This window comes from Rhipicephalus microplus, chromosome 9, assembly GCF_043290135.1.
Source record: "Rhipicephalus microplus isolate Deutch F79 chromosome 9, USDA_Rmic, whole genome shotgun sequence".
Classification (NCBI taxonomy): domain Eukaryota; kingdom Metazoa; phylum Arthropoda; class Arachnida; order Ixodida; family Ixodidae; genus Rhipicephalus; species Rhipicephalus microplus.
In genome coordinates, this window is record NC_134708.1 from 74,941,931 (window position 1) to 74,953,685 (window position 11,755).

General features: G+C 46.4%; 1 protein-coding gene and 2 pseudogenes across 1 annotated transcript; 1 reads left to right on the forward strand and 2 right to left on the reverse strand.

Moving 5' to 3' along the window:
- Nucleotides 1-983: 983 nt before the first annotated feature.
- LOC142772103 (uncharacterized) lies at nucleotides 984-2,801 on the reverse strand (annotated as a pseudogene).
- Nucleotides 2,488-6,179, forward strand: LOC119174050 (uncharacterized). Its single transcript, XM_075873851.1, has one exon. The coding sequence runs from the start codon at nucleotides 3,591-3,593 to the stop codon at nucleotides 4,167-4,169; it is 579 nt and encodes a 192-aa protein (XP_075729966.1). The 5' UTR covers nucleotides 2,488-3,590; the 3' UTR covers nucleotides 4,170-6,179.
- Nucleotides 6,180-6,396: 217 nt separating this feature from the next.
- LOC119174049 (uncharacterized) lies at nucleotides 6,397-10,128 on the reverse strand (annotated as a pseudogene).
- Between the last annotated feature and the right edge of the window lie 1,627 nt (nucleotides 10,129-11,755).

The window sequence follows — 11,755 nt, forward strand, 5'->3', positions numbered from 1 at the left end:
GTGGCTCTCTCCTGCACAAAGGGAAAAAAATACCGTCACTAATTCGCAGATGTATGCCAAGAGTGCCAAACTGTACATCAACGACAGCGAGGCTGTGTAAGAGGGCTTTCGTAGCCTTCGCAAGATTTGTTTTATTAGTGTCACATATGTGCCTATTCAAGACCTTGCTGGCGTTTTACAACACACAACGTAATGCCACCTCTAAAAGCGAGGCTCTCCAAGTCTGAACAGTCTCGGATGCAACAATAGGAGCAATGTTTCGAGTAGAAATGCACAGACGTGCAACACTTGCCTGAAGCAAGGTATCGTAGCGTGACCTGCAGCCTTGTTTCAGCTGATATGGCTCGCCGCATTACGGTGTCCTGTCGTTGTATGCGAGGTCCTACGAGCGACAGCAACTGGACAAACTGCTCTCTCGACACTCGCAGAAGCCTCCTGTATTCTTGGCTGTCGCTAAGCAAAAGTTCACGATAGAGTTGATATTGCATACCCAGATGCTTGTTAGCGATGTAGTCCTTTTGCCAACAAGATCGTTTTACAGGGAAGAACAGCGCTTCATCGTCTAATTCTGCTAATACAACAGCCATTGCAGCTATTCGTTGCTTTCTTTCGACCTCCATATTCACTTCAACTTCAAACTCAGCGTCATAGACGGAAACCTAAACCTCGAATGGCTAGCGATGAATGGGTTTTCTACTTTCAGACTGGTCGCGCCATCTATAGAAAAGAAGAATAAGCAAACATTCGCACATTATCATGAGCTCCGAGATATGGTAGCCCCAGCGCTACCGCAGATCACCGAGCTCATGTATTGGCAATAGCGGTGGTCGCTAAGCCTACACTTTTCAGAAAACGAGTACGGCGCTCGGAAACAGTACCAAATAGTCATGTATACGTTGCCGTCGAAGCTCGAGGACACAGACCTAAAGCCTACACAACCATCAGTTTGGGAATAACAGCCCACGCGATGCGCTACGAAGAGCTTAAAGATTTGAAGCGGGCAGCTCTCGCTTCAGACAGTGCCGCCATGTTTTTTTTCTCCAGCGCGTCCGTCTGCTCGCTTCGTCCGTCGTCTGAATGTGCTTCGCAGCCGGACGGGCGGCGGAACGAACGTCCGCGGGAGGGATTTGCGCGGATATGTCCGTCGTGTGGATACACGCTAAGTGCACAGGATCAATCAGGAAAAAAAGAGGACGGTCAGGGTCAGCAGGGTGTGGATACACACTCTGAAGTTTGCACGGTGCCCCAAAAAGTGACATTGTTTTGCGGTTGATTGAGTTATTGTCAGTTATTACAGCAATGATACGCAACCCAACATTTTCCAACTGAGTAATGATACTACGCAGAAGAGTGTGCAGCTCCTCCGCATTGATGCGCTCTACTGGCAGTATGTGCACAACATTCTTCTGACTTGAAAGTAGGCTTTGCATCATAAAAACATGCGCTGTTTTTGCTGCATTAGGGCTATTGCTAGCCGCACCAACAATCGTTCCTCCCTTATAGTCAAAATAAGGCTGCAGGTGAATTTCATCCATCATGAGAACAACAATTTTTTCGTGCTCTTTCATAGTAGTGACCAGCTTCTTTGCATACGAAAGAAAAGAAGCGCCTTGCTGCTCAGCTTCTGGGCTTACATTGTATGAATTACACACACGACGTATAGTGGATGGATGGGGCAGCCTAACATTACCGGTACTGCGCAAGAATCTATAGGCATGCGGAGAAATTGTAAATAAAATGCTCGAAAGTACCAGGAACTCTGGAGAATACCGAGATTGCTTGCTATGCCTGACGAGAAGAAGAGAAACTTGCTCTTTCAAAAAACGGATGGCATTGAGTCGTTCAACATCTGCCAGTTCACAGTTTGAGGCATCTTCAAGCAGAGAAAATGCCAACTTGAGCAAACCCTCAATTTTGTCTTCATGCTTACAGGAAAAGTTCTCCATGTAAGGACTCTACAGAATCTAGCAGGCGTGTCAAACAACGAATGTCGTTCACTTTGTGAGGGATGGCACCAATGCCATCAATCGTAGTAAGCTGCACATCTTGGCAATGAACTTTCACCGTGAGATCCTCTAAGACCGTTATTGACAGCAAAACACGAGGGGCGTCTTCAAGAGCAAGATTCAGAAAATGAATGCACGCAGGTCTAGAAATAACACTCCAAAAGTTCGAAAGCTTCATTTGAGGAAGGCATTCCAGTAGAGCCTGGAAGGTGTCAAACTTGTGCTTTGTTTCCTCCTCCTCATGTGTCTCAAGTGAATTGGCGATGGCTTCTCGTAAAGAGGCTGCTTCAAGGCGCATCCTTTTCTCAGCGGGCGCCTCTCGCGACGTAGCGGCGGGCGCGGAAAGGTACGCTGGACAGTTCGGGAATACACTGGGAACGGCGTCGGAGCTGAGTCGAGCGATCTTCAGTTTTGCCTCGACGACTTTGCCGGTTTTTGAGTCCACATACTTAGAGGAAGTCAGAATGTCCGACTCTCTAAAGTGCCGCTCGCAGACCTGTAAAACCAAACCCAAATAATGTTAGCGTTATTAAGACAGTTAATTTCATGAGCGAAACAGCAAATTCATAACTTAAAACTAGCATAGTTCAATACGTCACCACAAAAACGTCGCGCAATAAATATCACGCGTTTTAGACTTACCACTGAGCGCTTTCCGGGTTCAAAGTCGGCACGCGGAATGGCTTTCAACCACCTCCTCCTTCTGTCGGCATCAGCTGGGAAAGTGAAGACTCGCACAGTCTTTTCTCCGTCGTAATTCCCGCGGCAGCCGGGAACACAACAGTGCCCAGGCATTTTCACAAATCACTCAGTAACTGTCACACAGGCACACATCACTTTCTCGGACGTTGTCCAGTAGTTCCCTTCAAGTAATCACGGCCGTCAACAAAGCTTCAGCAAATGGCAAGGAAAGAACGGAGAAACAGCACGTAATGCATATGAAACGCACGTGCCACGGTGCAAACAAAGCACTCAAATGAAAAGAAAAACACGACGATGGTGATGTTTACAGCAATAGTGATGCCCTTTCTGAAATGCTTCTTTCGAAAGATTACAAAAAAAACTACTCAATTTAACTTTTAAAAATTACAGTATAAAAAAAATAAAACAAAATACTTCTCACTTTTTTTATATTTTTTTTATTTTCTAAAAGAGTTAAATTAAGTATTTTTCATTTTGTCTACGAAACCATGGCTCACAGTAATCAGCATGAACGGCGGCTGGCTGCCGCTCGAGCAGGAACGGCAGCCGCTGCCGTCAGATGGCGCTACCGCACCGGTTGCTCCCGCCGTCGTAGTGTGGTGACGTCACGCGTCAAAGGAGAATTCGTGGAGGGGCCTTAAAAAATCTAGGTGGTGTTGACCCAGATCATTGCGAGGGCAGAAGAGAAAACTAAGCACGTAAAATGAGCTGTTTTTGGTGCTAGTCCGACTGCGCCTCGGCCTGTTTGAAGATGATTTGGCTCACAGGTTCTGCATTGCCCAGTCAACTGTGTCCCGAATATGCACACCGTGGATTAACTTCCTGTATGCCAAACTAGGCCTGTTACCTCTGTGGGCTCCTAGAAGAATTGTAGATGCTACAATGCTACCCGAGTTTAAGGAAAAGTATTCATCGACTCGAGTAATCCTGGACGCCACGGAAATACAGTGCGAGGTGCCATCATCCTTGTCCCTACAGTCTACAAGGTACTCCCCATACAAGTCGAGCAACACATTCAAGGGACTCATTGGCGTCCTGCCTAATGGCCTTGTCGCCTTTGTGTCGGAGCTTTTCACAGGATCCCGCTCAGACAGAGAGTGTGTGATTAGGAGTGGTTTTTTAGACTTGAAGTTTGACGACGAAGATGCTGTTATGGCAGATAAGGGCTTTCGCATCGAAGATCTCTTGGAAAAAAATGGAGTGAAATTGAACCTGCCGCCGTTCCTGAAGGTTGGTACATTCTCACCTGAGGAAGTGAAATCTACAAAGGAGATTGCTGCTTTGCGGATACACGTGGAGCGGCGGATACAGCGGATAAAGGCATTCCACATTTTTGATAGACCCATACCGTTAACCTTGGCTCCACTGATTAACCAAATTTGGACTGTGACGGCAATCCTGAGCAACTTCCAGTCTTCTCTCATGCAACAGTCAAGTGGCAAACCGCAACAAGAGCCTTAGATGTGGCAAGCTAAAAAATTACGCCCTTTCCCACGAGGGGATTCCTGCGAAGGATGCGGAGCGTAACGGGGCTCCATCTGAACAGCACTTTGCGACTTATCACAAAGTATATATTTTTGCAATGCACCAATGAAGTGCAAGAGTTTTTTTTTTTTTTCAGCGCACGCACTAGCTTTCACGAGACGAGCCCGCTTCCACTTTAAAAGCTCTGAAGCGACAGTGTTGCTGGTGTCCTCCTGGGCCGGCACGAGCCCCGACCATGAGATGGCTCCTGGAGCGACAGTGTTGCCGGCGTCTTCCTGGGCGCATGCGCAGGTGGCGTGCGGACGACGGACTATGGAGGGACAGAGCCCAAGCCTAAGATGAATTCGCAGTTACGCTCCGCATCTAAAAGAACACACAGCACTTGGCACGTTTAAATGCACCGACGATTGATGATTGACTGGTTGTGAGGTGTAACGTGCCGACGCTACACAGGCGATGAAGCGCGCCGTAGTGGAGGGCTCCGGAGTAATTCTGATCACCTGGGGGTCTTTAACGTGCACTGAAATTTCAAACACGCAGGCAATTTCACTTTCCGCCTCAGTCCGAAAAGCGGCTGCTCCGGCCAGGAAACGAGCTCACAAATGGAGGATGACTGCAGGATCAAAAGGGAGATGACAGCACGGACCGTGAAACTGGTAATCTGCAGCTGTGTGACTTGAGCACTCAGGGGCGCCACGTGCGCGAACAAAAAGCCTTGAGCAAGAAGGCAATGTTGTGCGCTGTTAAGTTGTTGCTCACTGTGTGATTCGTTCAAAGACGTAACCACCAAACTTGTACTCACTGTGTAAATACTTGTGCAATTTTTTTTCCTGGTCATCTCCGGACACCATTCACGCTACCAAAAGGCTCCCGAACCTGGATTCACAGCAGTACTTTGTCAAGCTCTATTATTATTTCTTCGCTCATTTGTAATCCTTCCTTATTGTTCATATACTGTGTTGTGTTTGTTAACCTACCTCAAGTTGACTCTCATTGTAACAAATCTTGCAAAGATTGACTATAAACTGGTTTTGTTTTGTCCATGTGCAGCTCAATGGCAGAAGATGTGGTTGTGTCCAGTCATGACATGCTTTTGGTTGCCACAGACTAAATTTTAAGTAATCTAGTCCAAAAAAATGCTCACAAAGGGATTGAGTGGTGCTAGCATGTACATTATAACTTATTTGGATGAGATAAGAATTTAATTCGCAGCATTGCAATGTGGCCCACAATCATAGCTTTTCTCCCCCCCCCCCTTTAGGCATGTTTCGTTGCCTTTTTTGCTTTTATTTTGAGGCCGTAGCACTTTTGTGTATCGCTGTGTATCACATGTTAAAACATGTGGAGCTGTCCACCTTGAATGGCTTGAAAGGAGCACTCGCTGCGTGCAGAGTATTTCTCTATTTCAAAAAAAAAAAGTGCAGGAACACAAAAGTACATGTCCCTTGTGACTCTGTAGCATGTGGTTAAGAAAACTGCTACGTTGTGTTTGCGTCTCTTCCTGCAATATCACTCAAACTGATGCGTTACAAAGCATCACTATGCCTGAAAAATGGTGTTTTTCTGAACTTTCATCGGCGAGATTTTAAATTATTCAAGATTAAATCGAGCGGGTGTAAGCTCACGTACAATATCTATATTCTCTTAGACGTATCCAAAACTTTTAAGGGCTCACTAAGTTCTGTATGAATACAAGCAACTGGATGCTGCAAGTATGTACTAAGATTCATTAAACACTGCTTAAAAAACCTTGGATGGGAGTCTAATAATAATAGGTATAGCATGCAATCTTTTATCTTTACCCAAAATATGATGCATGAGATTTTTCATTTCCTTATTGTGGTCTCCACAACTTGTGCTGTGGCAATGTGAAGTCTAGTGAAAAAAGTGAATCTGAAAAAATTCTTGCACGAAATCAGCCTGTGTATGTTTGGTTCACAATAAAGCAGCCAATGTTTTTATTTCCACATGTCCGCAAAAGGAAAATTTTTTGTCTCAAGGTGTTATGTTGTGTTGCCTACTCTGCGTTGAGATTTTGGTGCACGTTAAGATGCCCAGGCAGCCAAGACAATTTGCAACCATCCATTACAGGGCACAGTATTGCCCAGATGCACAAATGGCAAGTAAAGCTCGGAGCGTTATTTTTTTAGTATTGAAAAATCCTCTGGCACGAAGGTAGCACCGAGTTACCTCTTGTCTAGGGTGTGCAGGTACTGTGCACGCCTCATAGGTTAGGTGTAGCTTTGGCGCACTAATCAGCCGAAATCTGGAAGCTTCACTGATTACCGCCTGGCAAGATGGGGCAGCATTTGCTCAAAGAAGAAGGCATCAAGCTTTTTGCGCATATCCTCCCACTCGTTCCTGTCGAACCAAATGCGCTCAATGCCAATCCACTTTTCCGAACACACGACAAAATCGCCCCACAAGCAGCCAGTGAGGGCCATCTGCCCAAGCACCTGAGCATAATACTCATGGTCTCTGTCCAGCTGCGGTTCACCATTTTCCCCGAACACCAAGGAAAACTTTCTTTTCTTCGCTTCCTCTGGCTCAGAGTCTTTCAGAGAATGGGGGCACTTGACCTCCAACACACCATATGAAAGTTCTTCCGGGTCGTACACGAGTCCGTCTGGTGTTGCACCCAACCAAGGGCACACAGGGTCTACCACAAGGCCGCAATGCTGCACTGACACATTGTGCCCGTAGCTGTTCATGACAGCTATATACCTATCTTTGGCCATGTTCTCATTCCTTATGCCATATTGCACCGGACGGACGTGCGTGAGGTCCTTCGGCTCAATGAGGTTACGGAGGCCCTTCTCCGTCCATGCCTGCCGCCTGACGACGTGGCCGAAAGTTGACGCTGTCAGTCGATTGGCTCGTGCCTGTCGCCAGCGTTCACTGAGCCGCTGCTGCCTTGAGTTCAGCTCGAGGTCCCGAGCTTCTTCTTGTGACAGCTGGATCTCCTGCACAATGTGGAAGTAAATATAGCATGAGAAAACGCTAGAAACATTTAACGGCTCAGAGCTTGCATACACTGTACTTTGACTACTAGCAAGACCCAATCAGCTTTCCTGCAGCCTAGCTGGTATGCCAATGTTTGTTTTCGGTACCGTGCTGCACTAAGATTAATAGCCGGTCATCGAAAGACAGATTTAGGAGCCACTTTTAGGAGAGTCAATGGCATGAATGGCAGAACAGCAGCAGCAATGAAATTGTGCTTTTTAATAAGAACAGGCAAGAGAGGAGCACAGTTCCCGGTTTTTTAAGCAAAGCTTGGATAGCTAGGGTTCCATATATTTTTTGCATTTGGATATAGAAGCTCATGAGGCTGCAAATGTTTTCAAAGCGCAATACAATAAAAAGAAGTCCACACGTGTGTCCCCTCATGTTTAAAATGGCATATGCAGTGGATGGTGACCGCGCACAGAAAAAAACAACAACAACGGGGTGTTTGTCGTCCTCGCAAAAGTAGCTAGAGATTTGGGCTTGAGAGTGGCACACACCCCAACCGAGGCATCGGTGTTTGCACCACAGAATGAATGCGCACCTGAGTCGGGCTCCACCACCTGCCGCCGCAGCGTTAGCGCCCGGTCATCCCTATTCTAAAACTCTATTGTTATAATGCAGGTTTGACAAAATCAGAGGACATGCAATCGACAGTGGCCCCAAGTTCGATTAAATGTAAGTCTTGGTTTACATTACACTGATGCATTGAAATGAATCAAAATACGGATATTGGGTGGTAAAGCTAGCAAATAGCAAATGTTAGCCTGTAGAAGCACATATGAGTGAGACTGTTTAATAACCACACAGCTTAACATCCTTCAAAGCGTAAAACATAAAGCAATGATCTGCACTGATAAAATAAAGCACAGCATTAGTGCTGGGTTTGCCTGTAGTTTAAAATTGTTTAACCACTACCATCACTGGGGCCATTGTCTTGGCATTTGTAACATTTGGTGGAAGCAAATAGGGCATTCATAATTTTCTCGCTTTCTCTTTTTACAGAGGACTGCATAAGAATATTTCTAGGCTGCATGTGCTCTACATCCAGGTCCACCTAATCAGTTAAAAGCATCAATGGTACACACTCCACCAGTGCAGAGAGAAGTATCTTTTCTATACTGCACTTACAGTCAACACCCTCCATTCTTCAGCCGTGAATCTGCCGGGCAAGGGTGGCTGTGAGGCTCCGTCACTACACAGAGTCAAAGCTGGCACTGGTGTCACGGTGGCTGCCCCTTGAGAAATGCTGGGTGACATCCACGTAGTGAAGCCTGCAGGGAGTTTTGCCTGCTGGTACGACAGTGCAGACCCCGCATGCGCAGGCCCAAGCTTTGTGTCCACTGACGGCCCCCCAGCAGCAAGGAGAATGGCAGCAAAGTCGAAGGTCCCGAGGCTCTAAAGGTCCTCTCCCAGGCTATGGATCGCTTCAAGGTGTTGCTGCTCCTTTTGCTCCTCAGCCCGCGCATCAAAAAGTCGCACGGGCATTGGCATGCCCATGCCACCCTCACGTGGACTCTGCCAGTCCACGTTCTGCACGGCCATAGGCCTGATGCCTTGTCGTCGGGGGCGCCTCCATTGCTGCGGCAACTCGGTGCATGAAAGCTCTGGTTGTGCCTCTTTGAAGCCCTTCTGCTTCAGCAGAACAAGGAGGCGCAGAGCCGCAAGAATGTGGCTGCAGGCACCACCAGCCCCAGCGGGGCACTCACAAGTGGAATCTGCCACTGCTCCACTGTCGCTTTTCAAAGCCAAGCTGACTTTGTACGGCCGCTCACTTTTCTTCTGGCTTCGGTAGCACGTGGCACGTGCATAGACAATCCCGAGACTGTAAGAGCAACAACAACAACAAAAAAAAACTTTGTAAGCTGCACACAGTCAAGTTTGTCATCTTTTTACCGAGTGCCATATCACAAGTACGAATAAAGCTGTCGTGGCACTTGCCATGACAGCTTTATGCAAAGCAACAAGGTTATGCAATCTACTCTCCACAAAGTAATGACTATGTCATTCGGGAAAACCCCTGCGCAGCTGACGTTACAGTGCAATAATACAAAACCTGCATGAAGTGCTTCGATGTGAACAACCTCTAGTGGAACATAAAAAAACACTGCTTTTTATTGACGAGTTGGAAAACCACATGCCAATGCTGCTGAAAAATCTCCAAACCAACATGCACTGAATGAATCAGGTTTTTAAGGAGTCCCACTGTTAACTTACGTTGACACTTGCGGTGGATCAGTTCCGTTCTTTCTAGCTGTCCTTGTAGACCCGTTTAGTCTAAATGTTTAGTGAACTAACTAGCGTACGTCGTGTTTTATACAAAACAGCATGCGCACTCGTAAAGGCAGCACATTAATATTAGACCAGTAATGCATACGTGCGGACGCGAAATTTGTTTGCGCAAAAGACTGTTTTCATAGTACGAGCGATGTCCTTCAAGGCATGCACACTGCACCACCGGAACAGCTGCGAAGTTCCTGCGCGACCACGCCTGCTGATCGGACGTGCTAAAAATAAACGCCAAACCATAGCCTCCTCTTGCCAAGCCATAATGACAAGTTATCCAAGCACGTGAGCACGCGTAGTGAAAGAAACACGCAGTGACATGACCGACCTCGCCGAGAACGCCCGCACGACGTTAACATCGGCAGCACTATTTGTACGTTGCTCCAAAAGGAAAAGCACTGCATGCTTTCAGAAGGTTACACAAAACGTCGCTTACCTACCTTGTGTCACAGGCGTTGGTCACAGCCGACGACGGCAAGGTGTACGCTTCCACGGCGAAGGCATAAGATTTTGTTTGCTGCTTGGATGACGTCTGCGCCTGGTTTATTAGGTCCGCTACAGTGTCGTTCGATATATGCGGCAAGTTTTCTAAACAGTTTGTCCACATCACATGTTCGGACACTGGGAAACGTCTTGCTGTGGCCATCGCAGTAGCTCAGCGCAGTGAAGCGGGTGTTCAGAAGTCGTACGGCCGTACTAGCGAACGCGTTTCTGTCGACCGCTCGCCCACATTAAAATGGCGGCGGGGTCGAAGCGCACAGTGTTGCCAGAGCACAAAGCAATTTCGCATATGGTCTATTGAAATTCCTTTTGTTGTGTGCCTCTGCAAAAGGTGATAGGTTCGCAGTTGGTTTTTTCTCCTTGAGATGCCTCTTCAGGTGTTGAAGTGTTGAAGCGAGGAACGGTTGAAGACCTGCATAAATGGTTATCTCCGCACCTACATGAAAAACACATCATCCTGATAGAGCTTCACAGTAACGCAGCTCAGAACACATAGGCACATGATCAATAAACACATTGTGCCATGTTTCTGTTTAATGTTCATAATAGTTGATCAAAAACATACTTCCACAGAGAAAAGAAACATACTTTCAAGGAGAAGTGCCAATATGTGGTGAAGTGCTTTAGTGCCTCTAACATAAACCAATCACTGCGTTTAGTTATGGCATCATGTTTCGGCTGCTTGTCACTACAGTGAATCTGTGTACTGAACAGCCTCAGATTAATAGCATAGAGCAATGCACTCCAGTACTAAAAGAAATCAAAGGGGCAACTTGCCTTTTCGAGGTTTGGCCGCATCAAGTATGTCTTCAAAGGAAATGCTTCATCTCCGGCCAGGTAGAAAAGAATGCGGCCAATGTTCCCCAGTGGTGCATCAGGGGGAAATCCTTCATTCTTCGAAAAGATAATATTAGGCAGTTGGCTTTCGCTGAATAATCCACCATCTGAATAGCTCCCATGGTGCCCAATCTCCACATAAATGAACCTGAAAATGTTAAAACATTATTTTATCAAGCACTAGCATGCATGTCTTTTATGATTGTTTACATGCAGAGGCCAAAACAAATAGATGGAAACCGTCCATGCAACTACCACGGCCACTGGAAGCTTTTTGATCCAGTGGCCGTGCAACTACAAAGCCTGAAATGTAACACCAGCTTTTTAAAGGCTAAAAATTACAGGACTGCTTTTTCACAATTTTACAAGCATTTACATGTACATACTGCGACTTTCTACTTTCTGTTGCATCAAGAGTAAATAAACATCTACCTGTAGCAGGCATCGCTGACAGCAAGCATCGATTTACTGAAGTAGTGTTTGTAGTTATAGTCCGCGCTTCCCGATTCCGTGCAACTACAAAGCCTGAAATGTAACACCAGCTTTTTAAAGGCTAAAAATTACAGGACTGCTTTTTTACAATTTTACAAGCATTTACATGTACATACTGCGACTTTCTACTTTCTGTTGCATCAAGAGTAAATAAACATCTACCTGTAGCAGGCATCGCTGACAGCAAGCATCGATTTACTGAAGTAGTGTTTGTAGTTATAGTCCGCGCTTCCCGATTTGGCAGCGCATTCGATGGCGATGTGTTTTCCATCAATTGCACCCACACAGTGGGGCATGTTCCAACGTTCCTCAAACTCTTTTGCAATCTGATGGAATGAAAATATCGATAACGGCTTTTGTGGGAATAACACATAAGTCATGTTTGTACAGCAAAAATTAAGGTAGACGTTGAACAGGCAAGCCAAATGTTCCAGGTGCAACGT

Coding starts and splice junctions, on each gene's coding strand:
- LOC119174050 (XM_075873851.1), top strand. CDS start 3,591: ATGCTACCCGAGTTTAAGGAAAAGTATTCATCGACTCGAGTAATCCTG.